Raw genomic sequence first — 15,385 nt, 5'->3', positions numbered from 1 at the left:
TAATAGGACTCAGTATTGGGAACTCCATGTGCTGTCTTATTATTAACGATTACCTCTTTAAGATTAACGACGGGACCTGATTTTTATTAGCTGCATGACAATCCCTCATTCAGTGCTTCGGTCAGGCGGTGGGTAGGGTTTTCTGCCTCTCTGTGCTGGCTGGCAGGGAGCTGGTTAACAGTGACACGGTTGGCTGGTTTTAATAGGGAGGTAGCGGAGAGAAGGCGAGGTACAGCACAACACATGCGACACCTGCAAGCACTTGACTGGACTAGTAAAGAGACTGGACTACTAACGGAATTAGGATAATATTACCAAAAATGATGACGATGCGAATCGAAATGTAAAAGTTTTCCCCTTAAGTTATTTTGAGGGTGGTCGTTGCATATTGTACCTCAACTGCGACGCCTGTAAACTTTAGTAACTCGCAGAAAAACGAAGAAAGAAGACGCGAGCGTACAAACAAATGGACATTGACACGTGTGCTTGACTTTTGTCATTTGAAACAGTTTTCTTTGAATCGGACAGCTGCGCGCCACGGAATGTAACATCTGCCTACCTTAAGTTACCTGGACTAAAGTAAGTGTTTCGTTTATAAAAGAATGAAAGATGGCGTTAAAATCACGATTTGTTAATGTGTTTTGCTGTTAGAAAATACGCAGACGCAGTATGTAGCGTCTCTGTGTTGCCGCGATTGGTGCGCTTTATTATTTCGATGTAAGTTTTCACCTAATTATTTCATTCAATTGTTGTGATTTAAAATCTGGTCAGCAGGCAAACAGCAAAACTGCATTTTGGTCACTGTCATCATTCTAGCTCCTACAATATCCTAAAATGAACTTACTCGTTCATGATGCCTAGTTAGGGAGTTCAGTTTTGAGAGGCAGCGCCGAGTCCTGCGTCTTGAGAGATGCCACGAGTTAACGCGCATCATCTTTTCTCGTCCACTTCACACGCACACGGCAGAGTCTCTCGGGAATGGTCAGTTTTAAGTTAAAACAAACTTAGCAGGCAACTTTAAAAGAGCACGTGGCAACGTGTCGAAATGCACGCTAAGTCCGCCGTGACCATAGCATTTAAGTCCTGACAGAAATGGTTATGCATTATGGCTCATATTCTAAAACGCATAATCGGGTTTTTATGCGAATGATGCGGCAAATATAGATAAAGTTAGGCCTATAAGATTTTAGTGCCAATCGTTAATTTGTAAATTTCCAAGCATAGATTTCGCGTAAAGCAAGATATCTCAAAACTAGGCTATTTACTTTTTTGGTAGTCACATTAAACTAAAAGTGCACTGATGAAGGGGATGTTTTAAAGCACTTGGTATATAGTTGACAGAGTAAGGTATTTGAACGAAGACTAAAACTTGTGTTTGTGTGATAAATGGTTTATTTGTTATCTGTGTGATCTATCAGGAGCATGTACAGTTATTTAAGGTCTTGGAAATGTTCTGTCAGAGCAACATTTGTGGTTTCCGATATTAAAACCCATCAGTGCCTGAAGTGTGGCTGACACAACGTCCTCAAAATACTGACCAAAACACGAAAAGGCTCTTAGTGGTTATTATTGTAAAACTTTTAAATAAATAAAAATAATGTATTACAGTCTGTGTTCCTGGCTTCAGAAACATGAGGATGTTGTTTGATGTCAGGTTTAGAAATGATGGAATTAATTGTTAAATAAATTTGTGCGCCTGCCCTGTGTCTGTAAATATGTTTTATATTCCATTGATGCATCTCATGCAGGTTGTTAAAATTCTGTCATTGTTACCTGGGCCCATACAAGAAATCCCTCTTATGTGTTTTCTGGTCTCTATGTGCTTCGCAATTTTTTAATTTAAGTGGTGTAGAATTTGCACCAACCTATTGAAGTTATTCATTAAAACCAACCTGCTGCTTGAAAGAATTGAGTGTGGAATTCTGGGATCCATGTGGATTCTTTCTCATCAATTATTGAACAGTTATTGAGGCAGAAGAGGAAAGAAAGTCTGAAATCGATTGAGAGGCATCTTGCCCTCAGGGGTTCACTGGATCTGCCTTTATTTTGGTATTGTTGGCAGGCCTTAGTGAAATATTAATCTTGCCCATCAAAGATGCACTGACTTACCTCGACGCTGTGCAGTGCATGCTAAAATCTCGTCTTATTTATTTTATACAGGGCTTTTTATGAGGTTGGCTGACTACCATAGTAGGAAAAATAATCTTATACTTTTTTTGTTCTGTTGGTCACAAAAAATATATTTTGATGAATGTAGGACAACAAACAGTTCTAGTGCACATTGTCTTTTTTCTGACTATGGTGGTCAATGTGATAGAGAGCGAGAGCGTGTTTGCGCTAAAACTGGAGAAAATTTTTTGGACTTTGTTCGATTTTCAGCGTTTTTCACATCTGCTGCAAGCATTTTGAGAGGTATTTTGACAATGCAGAGACATCGTACAAACAACCACCAAAAAGGAAAAACGCAAATGGAAAATTCGGACTGTATATGCAAAGAACTTTAATCCGCGGGTTACATGGGTTCAGAATCGTAGAGCACGATCCGTACGGATCACGTATCAAACGCGCTCTGTTTCACCACTAGTTACGAGCAGTTAACCAAATATCTTTCTCTGAGTTCAACCAAACAATGAAATTTAGAACAATTGGAAGTTTGGAACAACTAGACTGAGTAATTCATGACAGAATTTCATTTTGGGGTGAACTATCCCTTTAACCAACTTTTATTCCAGTACCATCTTTTTTCAGTTTTATTTCAGGCTGCACTCACAATTTTCCCAAAACCACACAGGTGTCCTAGCATAATAGCCATATGCATTTTGTAATTCTTGTAAGTGTCTGAAAACATTTTAGAGCCACTACATTAAGATTTAAGCTTCGTGTAAAAGGGTTTGTATTCCACATTTATGTTTCTCTTTCTATTTGTCGTTCGGACGAAGATGAAGCTGATGATTACTTGGAATTGGTTACTTAAGAGATGAATTCACAAAACCTATGTAGTCGTATTTGGAAAGAGTTTAAAATAAAAGCACTTGGAAAGTCAAGAAGAATCATGTTTCGATGAAGCTCAGCTCCTTAAAGGCACATAAATGTTAGCCAGGATACCTTTCTGAACATATTTCGATAAGAGCCCAGATAAGGGTAATTAATACCTGTACAAACATGTCGACATAATGTTCTGAACATAATGGGGGCGCATTTGTCATGAGAACATAAATATTCCTGTATATTCTTTCATCGACTATAATTTCCAAATAATGATTTGAACATCAGTGCTCTATCTTGCTCAAGCGTTGTTTGAAAGCCTTCCTTTCTTTGGTTGAAAAGGAATCTTTTTTTCCATTTTAAACTTTATTCACTTTCAGGTCAACTAATATGTTCCTAGAATCTCTTTTCCGTATCTCTAACGGAATAATTGTATGGCTATTCTAATCCCTTTTTTCTTTTAAATGATGAAAATTAAGGCTTTTATCTCTCTCTCTCTCTCTCTCTACACATAATTAGAAAAAAATGTTTGGGGCTTCAGTTTGAATTTACATTTTCATATTTTTACATTAATTTAGTTTTGTTTTGCTTTTTTCTTCTCTACATAAATGACACAATTCCCATTTGTCATAAAGTGCCTCTCTCGCTCTTTCTCTCTCTCCCACACCCCAAATATAGAGATGCCGCTCTCACTTTCACCCTCCATAAATACAACAAGCCTCTTGAGACGGTTGTCATGACAGCGTCAGTGGTGCTGGGGGGTCAAAGTGGGGTCAAACCGGACTCTAGGGGTTGATGGAGGGGGGAAGCTCAGGGGCAAAAGTGGTAATTTAGTGATGTTAGCATGGAGATAGGAGTCTTCCACCTTACCATCAAGTGTGTTCTCAATGCAGACTGTGCTGTAGATTTGATCTCTGTTGTCTGTTTTTTTAAGTTTGTTCATTAGCTGGGAACCCTTTTTCATTTTGCATTTAACTTATTTGTAACCAGTAATAATTTACTGTATTGTTGTACATCATAATAATACATTGAAATAAAATTGTAGTACTAAAGTCATATGAAGACAAAATCCTAATAGAGGCCAAAAAGCTTGAATATACATCAGATCTTTTTGTCTTGCTGTTTGTTCTTGTTGTCAACTTCATCTACTGTCCATGGAGGATTTTCCTGTGGGTAATTACATTCTATCATTAGTATGTACATGCTGACGCTCATATATCCTTATACTCAAACACCTGACATGACTTCAGAACGATGACCTCCGTTAACCCTCTCATGAACCCCCACCCGTCCCGGTCCTGGTGCCACATTTACATGGAAAGGCACAATACATGGGGCATCAATAATGGCAAGCAGGAGTCTCTAATCCCTGCAGCTGTCAGTTCTGAGAGCATTAAGCCTCCATTCTGAAGATTCCTGGGTCCGGGCCAGCCAAAGACCAGCAGTAGTTGCTCCGATCACCGGAGGATCTGTCCTCTGGCTGGACACGACAGAGAATTTCGTGAAAAATAGTCATCACATTGTGAAGGCATGAACAGGCTTGGGTGAAAAAAATATTATCTTGTGATGTTACACTACTGTTTTGTGATGCTCCTGGTAGGAAAAATGGCACGGTGAAATAAGGAGTAAAATAAATATCACGCAAGTAAGTTTGTTAAGTGAGTGAAGCAAGAAAATAAACAATGGAAACCTGTCATTTAATCCTTTCATTTATGAGTCACGTCATTGTTCTAAATCAATCAAAATGCCGACGGAACCAACCGCTTATGAATTATACCTCTTTATTCTTTTGACGCTCTGCATATCAACATTGCATCCCATCATGAAGTAGCCTGATGCTGGAAAACAGCTGTCAGCTATGAATAGCTGAGGCCATGCTGGCGGGGTTATTGTAGAAGAATTCAGTGTTTATCATGTAAATAAAAGAAGAGGGGCCATCGAAACAGGTGCCGGTATGCCGCGGGAGGGCCATGTGCTGTTTGCCCCTCCTCTGTGTAATGCTCTTGCTCTCAATTTGTAACATTACAACACAAGTACCACTATGAAGGATTCTGGTTTTACTAGAGGGGAGGGAGCATTGTGCTGGGGATTAAAAAGAGAGACGAGCAGGGTTCACCTATTTATGTGTGTGCGTACGTATACACGTCCACGGGTTCGGGAATGATAGCGTGCGTTATTATTGCATGATGCAAGAGTGCTTTTGTTATTTCTAAATTAGTGGCACATTCATTCCGGAGACCGATAAACCCGCAATATGTGCCTGGCTGCTTTTTTACCACACCGTTTTTGCGTGTAGCCTGGCGACCACACAACACTGTCATGTGAAGGTCAGATGTCGTTGTGGCTGCTGGCGGCAGTCACTTCAAAGAACTGCAGATAAGATGTTTGAGCTTAGTGGTCTTTGAAGACAGGAGCTGAATCCGGTTCTTAAGGGTGGTGAAGCTTAGCCAATGACTCCGGCGCTCTTTGCTCCACCCGCTTTAAATGCAGAATCCAGGACCTGTGCGTAGGGGGCAGCCAACATTAGAGTTGGAGAAGGGCCACAATTCCCTCAACAGTGGCATGCACTTAGCTCATTGACACTAGAGAGCATATGCACATTCAAGTAAACCGTCCCTCATCTACAGAGACCACAACATGAACCTGCTTTGGCCCGGAGTAAGGCAATCTGGTATGCTGCTTGTATACTTCAGTACTGGCTGACAGCCATGCTTGCAGGGTAGAACCAAAAACATGAAGTAAAGACTGCAATGAACGATGGAAAAGCAAAAACACAATAGATTCTGACACAATTCTCCCTTCCCGTAACAAATTTGTACCATTATTGGTGGTGGCTGGCAAAGTTTGCAGGGTGAAGTGGAGTATAAAGCAGCAGCAGTATAAAAAAATTCCACCTAGATATGTATTATATTGCTGCAATAAACATAAAAATGTAGTCATAGTAAGAGTTCTTTTTTTTGCATTTTAACAGGTTTATTAGCAGCCGCTTTTCCAGGGGAAAATGTACAAACTGTGTATGTGAAAAACAGAAAAAACCTGAATTTAAATGACATCTGAAATTGTGAGTTTCTTTCTAAGACTACATTGGTAAACCCATTTCTCAATGAATAAGTAAATGAAAAAAAAAAAACACTACAGACAAAGTATATTGTAGACATTTTCCTTACGCAATTGGCATGATGGAGTTCTGGGCTCGATATTGCAACCATTTTAGTCCCTAAATATGCCCCTAAATTTAACATGTGCGACTTCAAAATAGATTTGGGAGCATTTGTGTGAGTGCACATTTTGTTGTGGTGTGACCTGTTTTCATTACTGTACAGTTTTCAATAACTGCACTAAGTATGTGCACTACTGTGGCCGGCCCGGCCATTAATAGACAACGTGATTTTCCATCCCGCGGTGCTACTTTCCCTCCATTTTTCTATGCAAACACTTGCTAGACATATTGGTTTCAACCTTCGCTCGTGTCTCCCGTCATAACTAGTATTTAAGGCTGTTCGTGTTGCCAGCGGCGCTTTGGTAGCGCCCGGCTGAACAGCAGCTAAGCTGACTGTACCACAAGTACAGTATAGCAACTGCAAGTTCACATTACGTTATTTAAATACATTCACAGGCAAACCTCTTCAAAATCAGATCATCTGTCTCTTACATATATTCAATGTAAGCATAAAACATGTTGTGTTTAAGTAGTGTTAAGGCTATGAGGGTTCAGTCAGTGGAGGAAGGAGGATTGACAGTGTGATAAGATCGCCACCTCTGCTAACACGAGCACTATGCAAAAGCATATAGAGAAAACAACCACAGCTCTTTACCAAAAGCTATGACTGTTAAGAAAACAAAGCATACATTTTGTGCAAAAATTTCTGCATGTCATATGAGTTTGTGACAAATTATTAAGCAGTGTTTACATATTGTTTATTACTACATATTTTAAATCATTAAAACATCAATTTCCTGTGTTTAGTTGATTTTATAATGCCTATATTTTTTGCATTTTGTGTTAATGTGAATAAAATATTTTTTCCTTATATATTTCATCATTGAGGATTTCTTAAAAAAAGTCTAAATATCGAATTCTCGTGAACCCAGTATCGTGTCTCATTAGATAAGTGTCTCGTCACACCCCTAATAGTCACATATTCTTATAACTTTTTAATTTAACAACTGTCTAACTTTGTATTATAAATTTTTTACAATTTGAGACTTTTTTAGAAAACAAAAAAAGTTTTATCTACAATGTAAAACGAAATAAAATCTCCAATAATTAATTTTTGTAAATCGCTGCTGTCCTTCTTAAACCTCGTTGTTAAACCTTTATGTTTTTCACTCGGTTTTGCAAATATCAAACCTAAAAAAGTATTAAAAAGTGCTTGGCGACTTCGAAAACACAGTATTTAATCATTTAAAAAGTACAGTGTTTTTTCCATTTCCTGAAAAACATTACTTATTTTCAGGAAATGGAAGGACATATAATGAAATATACGTAGCTAACAGCAGCTAATGTAAATTCATTTATTTAGATTAATTACATTCCGATGCTTTTATCCAAAGTTACATACAAATCAAAATTTTCTCACCAACTTTCAGTTAGAAGAAAATCTATTATCTCTGGCAAACAGACGCCAAAGCTATGTATGTAGAGTTGATTTCTTTGAAGATTATATTTAGCCACAACGTAGAAAGTAAAACCTGAATAGTCAAGTCTGAGTTTCTAGTAAATGATTGTTTCTTCTGTGGTGGATTTTGAAATGCGACCCTCTTGACCCCTTTTTGCGCACTTGTTAGCCCCTGGGGGCTTTTTCCAAGTCAGAGGCAGCTTTATTGCTGAGCTAATGCTTCACGCTAATGAGCGCTAACATTGACAGCAGGCCGCGTTAGCCCCGCCCAGCTCACGTTCAGAGAGGTGATAGGGTTGACTGCCTCACCTTTACCTCTCCACCTCAGTGCTTTAATTACTGTGGCTAAAGCTCATGTTTCGGCTTTCTCCTTCTCTTGTTTGCTTAGATTGAAATTTGGTCACAGAATCTTCAGAAGCCTCGGGCAGTACGAGGTTGGAGAGCTCAATATGTTTCTGGTCTCATCCAAGGAATATGAAATGCAACCTGAGGGTTTTGGGGGATTTTAGTAGCTTGTTCAGTTTTGTCATGTTGTCAAAGCCCTGACTTCAGTAAGCATGTAGAGTCTGAATTAAAATAATAATTTAAGATTTTTCATGGTTTTTTACCTCAAAATAATTTTGGAAAGATCATTATACATTTTGGATGTCTCTTATCTAAATAACAGGTGCTACAACTACACCGTTGGCTTGTAAAACTGCAAAACTATGAGTTTATAGAATACAGGAAGTCAGTCATTAGTAACATTGAGTATTTATATTGATAGATTCTTTTCTGGTTTTGTCATTGGCCTATTTATTTAATGAAATAATGAAACCTCCGAGCAGAAGTGTGCACACACACCACCTACAGCACCAGTCCCAGAATATGTGATTACCTCCTTGCACAAAATGATTATTCTTTGCAGATGTTGTCAGAAAATAACAGCTTCAGGCTAGAGCGAGATGGCAAAATGCATTGACAGTACGACAATGGTCCCCTTCTGTACCCATTTTATTTCTCTCTATGGAACACCATGTGTCTCTGGAGATCAGGTGGCCCATGATAAACAAATGCAATCTGTCACTACGGCCACAAACTGCCCAAAACTGAGAGATTAAACTCTGTTTGTGCAGATTTGCAATCGCTCGAAAGAAAAAGGATGAGCCGTTTTATGGATGAACCTAATGTAACCTAAGAGGTGACGTTGTGTGTTGACACATGGATGTATAACCACATCCTTGAAAACACAAAGCAAATTGAGTCCAATGGAACAAAAGTTCTGGCAAGTGGACCCAAGTTAAACTTTTGGTTTTTAAATCTCTCATGTTTTCTTGGCATGCAGGGTTTAGCCGTCATTAGTCATACAGTCTTTGAGTTTTGTGTGTGGTTTAAGGTTGACGGCTGTTGCAGTTTAAATAGATGGTGTGAGTCTGAATTAAAGCTTTGGTTTCGATTAATTGTGTTTTTGTGTTGAATTATTGCTTTTATGCCACTACGATCGGTCCACAGTAATCCAGCCCACAGCCTTATTTGAGATAAAATAATGAGCATCATCACTTTTCTACACATTATGGGGCGGTTTCCCGGACAGGGATTAGTTTAAAACAGGTCTAGGCCTTAGTTAAATTAGAACATTTAAGTGTTTTTTAAGTGTGCATCTCGAGACAAAACAATCACACTGATATATTTTTTAAGAAATGTCAGCGTAAGTTGTTTTTGTACTGTTTGAAAGTCTTACGTCACCATTAGGTTTCAGCAGTGGTGTTTAAGCAGTGGTATAATGGCTGTCCCTATATAACTATTTATTTAGTTTTATTAGGATTACAAACAGATCATTTCTATGCAGCATTGAACCACAATTTCTCATTTCGATCAAATTCAGGACAGTCTCCCCAAAAGAGTTCAAGATGTACTTTGTGCCAAGGGGGGTCACACTAAATACAGAATTTTGAGTGTAAAGAAGAGATTTTGTTCTGAAAATGGCTTTTTAGTTTTATTTATTTGTCTGTATATGTGTGTGTAGGTGCATACATGCGTCCTGGTAAAGCGTTATAGTTGACCTTGTGGGGAAATTATTTTGCTTAAATATTTCGCTTTATATGATTCAGTAAACTAAATAAAGTTTTTTTGAAAATGCAGAAATGCTTGGTTGGAGTTAGATTTAGGTGTATGTCTATGGAATGTCCCTATACAACATGGAAACCACACGTGTGTGAACTTATGGCCTGTATTTTCTGTTGTCCTAAATAAGTATGGTCAGTTAAACAACATGCTAAAACAAGAAAGCTGATGGTGGACTTTTGACACAGTACTGTAACTCCAAACGTTTGGCTCACGTAGGCCTCTCCTGAAGTTGAGTTAAAAGGATTACATCAAACACAAAGGATGTCAAAGAAGAGACTGGACAGACATGTGAAAACAAGTCTTCTGTCAGTAAGAGATAAATGTGAATGACCAATAGTTTCGGAAATGAGAAATGGCCTGTCTCCTTTGGAGGAATGTGTGGCACAGGGTTATCAGCCGTAGACGATCCTTCAGGGCTCAGAAATGACCTGCTAACTGGTTATGTTGTTTCTAGAAATCCTGTTTACTGTGACTGCACGAAGCTCTTGCTTAGAGTCTTCTGTAAATGCACTATAGAGTTCTTTAGCTAAAGAAACCGTACTACAGACGGGGAGGGCTTTCATGTTACAGGAGGTTATAAACACCAGAGAATTGGCATTCTTTTCAATAATGAGGGACACGAAGGGTGTTGGTCATGTGATCAGTCATGGCTTGCTTTTTATTCCTTGGGGTTCCATCTGGGAGCCCCGCTAAAAGTCTTCCTTTGTTAAAGGCCTGTGTATTTTCTATTAATCCAATGTTATAGGGACTATCATTCGGTTTACTTTTAAATTGTAACCATATTCTAACTGACCCTGAGATATAGCAAACTAATTGTAAATTACACTTTGTTATTTGTCAATTAGAGCTGCTTTAAAGGCTCTTCTGAGTGAAAATGCAGACATGGGTTCAGCAGGAGGGAGCCACTGCGGTTGAATCATTGAGGGAAAGTCTCCCAGAATCCTTTGTGTCAAGTTGCCCCATGACCTACTGTTTCCACACACCCCGGCTTCTTAATGGTAAATGCGCTATTGGTTTTCTGTATTCATGCCTGCTGCATGGAAACTAATTTCCACTTGAAGGAGCTCAGCTGGAGAGAAACATTTTTTAGAGAGTGTCAGACAGAAATCAGCATGGAGAAAATGAGACAATGCCAACTAGTAGTTGTATTCTTTTTTGTGTTCTCTACTATTATACTGTTATATTATACTGACTGAACTTTACAGAATAGTGTTGTGAGAAACTGATTTTGTGTTGTTGAGCATCCCATAATCCAATGCGGTTGTATATTTATCTGATCAGGTCTTTTATACATCCCTATCAGAATACTGTAGCTACAAGTACTGTCACATGTACATAATATTTAATCTTATTAAGATTGGAGTTTTTCCAAGAAAAAAAAAGAAAATGTTGATATTTTAAAGAATGTTGGTTTCCGTCAAGGTGGCACCCATTCACTTGCATTGGTTTTGTATCCATACAATAGAAGTGAATGGGGGCCAGCTCTGTTCGATTGCCAACTTTCTTCAAAATATCTTCTTTTGTGTTCTGCGGAGGGAAGTCGTAAAGGTTTGAAGTAATGTTAGTGAATGGGTGAACTTTTACTTTAAGTATCCATGTATGGAAATCCCTGATCAAGATGATCTTACCATTTGGCAGACGATTTTATCCAAAGCGGCTTACATCGCATTACACTATACATTTGTATCTGAGTATGTACAAATCCCCTGGGATCAAACCCATGACCTTGGCGTTGCTAGCACCATGCTCTAACCACCGAGCCACAGGAATTCATCTCATATTTTCCTGTTCATTTTATTGCCTCACCCATCATCTTTGACCTCCATTATTCTCAGTCTCATTCTGTTTCCTGTCCGTTTATGAGAACCTCATCATTCTGTTGCTCTCTGTGCAGGTGTGGTTCCCTTATGCGCGCACACACACACAGAGAGAGAGAGAGTAATGACACCCCGAGCCACTTGAGGCATATAATTAGAGAGCAGACATGTGCGGCCTCTTAACGTTAGGTACAGGACTCACCCATGACTGCACCCTCAAATTTACAGTGAATCTCAAAATAAAAGCGGTTCAAGGTGAACAAGGTTCAGCTATATAGTCATTTGGTTTTTTTTGTAGCACTGTACCGATACGTGTACTGTTTGGTAAACTCAAAGTAGTGCATATTTACATCACATAGTACCTAGTTCCACTAAATCATATATAATACATGTGTTTAGGACAGCATTAAAAATAAGTGAGGAAGGAAATCAATGAAAACACTCAACCTCTTGTCTGGATTGATGACTTTATATTTGACAATAGTTTTAAAATCTTTATATATCAGTGACTCTCTTGTCCTTTTAAGGGAAGAAGACAGAATGTTGTTGTCATTGTTTTATTACTCACACATCAGTTGTGCTGGACACTTCCTTTAGTGTGCAAAAATATTTTTCTTCTGTCATCATTTACTCATGCTCAAGAGGTTCCAACCTGTATACATGTTGTTGTTTTGCCAAACACAATAAAACATATCCGGAAGAATGTTTGCAACCATACAGTTTTGGGGCACTATTGACTACCATAGTAAAAGACTGTTGTGTCCCAGAACTGTTTGAAATTTGAGGTTGAGTAAATGATGACATCATTTTCATATTTGGGTGAACTGTCCCTTTATTAGACTGTTCAAATTCATGATATGTATCATGGTTACATCAGAGCATTTATCTTAGTTACAGATTGGTGTCATTCAGCTATTGTTACTCTGTCATTTTTTTTTAGCTGGAAATGTGTCATTCAGTCTGGCAGAGGATCAGACTCCAGCACTTCAAAGTGCATTACAAATCTACACAAACAGTGAATCAGTTAGTGGTAGGACCACAACAAACCCGAGGCTACGCTGATCATTTTAATTACTTTTACCTCAGATATTATTTTAAACGGCTGTTTAGTGTGTAGTCTTAAAACCTGGAAGAGAATTAGTGCTTTCAAACAATAGGTTCCCTGGGGAATTTTTTAATAGGTTGAGGTATACATTTATGAGTAAAATAAGCTCTGTGATTACCAATAAGAGACTTTCCTGTTGTATAACTAGCATCCAAAAATGTAATATCACTTACTGTGTAATCTTTTTATTTTTATTCATTTAAGTCATTTTATAAAAACTACGGAATACCACAAATACTATAAGAGTTATTGTGTTATATTTTAGCATCTTCAATATAGTCATCATTTGTTCGAAGAATCACAAAACCATTTGTAGTTGTGCAAGCAATTTTTTGTTTTAAACACAGTGGTTTTTAAATGTACATTTGTGGGTAAAACTGAGTGTAATATATGTTGCAGAACAAAACAGGAAAACCTCCTTAAAGAATATTATCTTCAGGTCTTAATGTACTCATAAATCAAAAAACGCTTTTCTAAAACCCCATTAGAAATTCCAAAGGGAACCCGTGGCGAATTAACCTTCCATGTTGGCCTACAAACTGTCATCATGACCGAAATGCTTTATTGAGTTATAGTTGTGCTGCTTTGTCATTGACATATTATATATAAATCAGCATTGTTCTGGGCTCAGTGTCTTTGCGAAACACCATAGCATTTTGATTATAAACTTGCTTTGCAATGTCTTTATGGTTATCCCTCATTAAGTATGCAAATCTGTGCTTAGAAATATGCACGCCATTTATCACCTTAAACTAGGGTGATTTTCTGCAGATACAGAGGCACAAAGTGTTTTTTTAGAGCCCTGTCGTCCGAGGGTAAGAGGTTTTGATACAACATGGATTTGCCGTAGCTGTGAGGGTTTGGCAGACCTATTTAAGAAACCATTGCTCTCTCACTACATACTTTTCTAATCTCCTTTGGGCGCTTGTCTCCACTGCAGAAAGACATAACGCCCTCTCCCACACAATCTATAACATTCATCTGTCATTGTGGAAAAGGGCATATAGTCCAGATATTTGTCTTTATGAAAATAAAAACAGGGAAGATAACACGAAAGAATAAGCTAAAGCAAACAAAAGTGGACTGAGTGAACCTTTGAATAATTTGAGAGGCTATGTTTACCTCCACGTCGTGATTTAACTTGTGTAACTTGGGAAGGTGTTTACAGCCCTCATGGAGGATGGCAGTAAATGCTGTTTTGTTGAGAGGAACTTACAACCCTGTGTTAGTTTGTGAAAACATTTCAGCAGTAGTCAAATATTAAAAAGCAAACAACCCAGCTTTAGTGCTTTGTTTCTCTCTCTATGGAGCCTCTCAGATGAGGGGTGGGATCTTCCTCAGATTGTCAGTGACCTGTGAACAGACCCTAATTTAGTTCAGGGCTTTTCAGGGTGAGTGCTTCTGTGCTAACAAGTCTGGGGTATTGTTAAAATCAATCTTTTTACATGCTGATTTATAAAAACGAATGAATTTTTTTATTAAATAATGCATATGATGAATAAACATTAGCTGGGGCTTCGGCTGTAACTGACACTGGAAAACAAAACCAGTTATTTCTCGAAATTGAGATGTTTACATCGTCTGAAAGCTGAATAAAAAACCTTTATATTGATGTATGGGTTTTTAGGATATGACAGTATCTGGCAAAGACCGTTTAAACTCTGATATCTGAGGGTGCAATAACATCTAAGTATTGAGAGAATTGCCTTTGAAGTTGTAAATCCGAGGCACTGTAGCAGGCCATCCACTCACAGAAAGAAAGTTTTTATATATTTACAGTATGAAATTTACAAAATATCTTCATACAATGTATGTAATTGCATTTTGTACAATGTACTTAAGAGTGGTTAATCCAGATTCACATATACTCTGTTTTTCTCTTGCAGATCTCAGTGGGTTACTGCTATCATTATCATAACCATGATGCAAACCCTGCTTTTCATCCTGAGTCTATGTGTATGGGGTTGTCATGGCAACACTCGCACAACGCCCCGAGTGCACCTGTCATATAAAGGTGAGAAATTAAGCGTTTGTTTGATGTTTGTTTGTTTTAGTGTGTAAACAATACAACATTTATTGTTGTGTATTTAGGTGTAAATCAAATCAAGTTATTGTTTATCTCAAATCCAGCTATGAAGTTATTCCATCTCTGTCGGCTTTGTAACCATATGGAAATAATAGTGATTTGCAAGGTACTACTGTATTCAGGCAGAAACATGTTGAAATGTATAAATTTAAAAACTGTATTCAAAAGATTTAAATTATGATTATTTGGGGGAAACGTGATTTTTTTTTTTGCCTTTTAAGAACATTTAAGTTCTTGAAATCTCTAGTTTTTAAACCCTTTCTGTCATCATCAAGTGACTTTTCTTTTCAATGCATCTGTTTTTTCTTTTTTTCCGTTCCCCATGTCACACATTTTCCCTCTCTCCCTTTCTCGCATCCTGCCTTTCTGTATATGTTTTGAATCTGGCACCAGCATGCCTCATCTCCCAATTAATGCCCCAGAGAGGGGACTACCCATCATCCCCTCTGCAGGGGGATGTGTCACGGCGGGGCACAAAGAGATGCAAGCAGAGTGAGGCAGATGTTTGAAGTTTAAAAGTCAGATCTCTAGCACAAAAGCATTTGCATTTTTTTTCCATTAAACACGCAAACGGCGGTCAACTACCAGGGTTCTAATGGTACGGCCGAGCATGTTAAAAATAAATTGTTTTATATAATAAAAGGCACTTGGCGCGGTCGCTCACAGA

At 38.2% G+C, this 15,385-nt stretch overlaps 1 protein-coding gene across 1 annotated transcript in view; it reads left to right on the top strand.

Annotated features, from left to right (window-relative positions):
* Nucleotides 1–212: 212 nt before the first annotated feature.
* Nucleotides 213–15,385, top strand: part of sema3gb (sema domain, immunoglobulin domain (Ig), short basic domain, secreted, (semaphorin) 3Gb) — a 31,371-nt gene continuing 16,198 nt past the window's right edge. Inside the window, exons 1-2 of the mRNA XM_079468459.1 lie at nt 213–579; nt 14,519–14,646. Of these exons, the coding sequence (XP_079324585.1) occupies nt 14,553–14,646 (94 nt within the window). The 5' untranslated portion in view covers nt 213–579; nt 14,519–14,552. The remainder of the gene's footprint in view (nt 580–14,518; nt 14,647–15,385) is intronic.

The sequence above is a fragment of the Barbatula barbatula genome, assembly GCF_947034865.1.
Source record: "Barbatula barbatula genome assembly, chromosome: 11".
Taxonomy (NCBI): domain Eukaryota; kingdom Metazoa; phylum Chordata; class Actinopteri; order Cypriniformes; family Nemacheilidae; genus Barbatula; species Barbatula barbatula.
The sequence above is the reverse complement of the archived record's forward strand: the minus strand, read 5'-3'. Positions and strand labels throughout refer to the sequence as shown.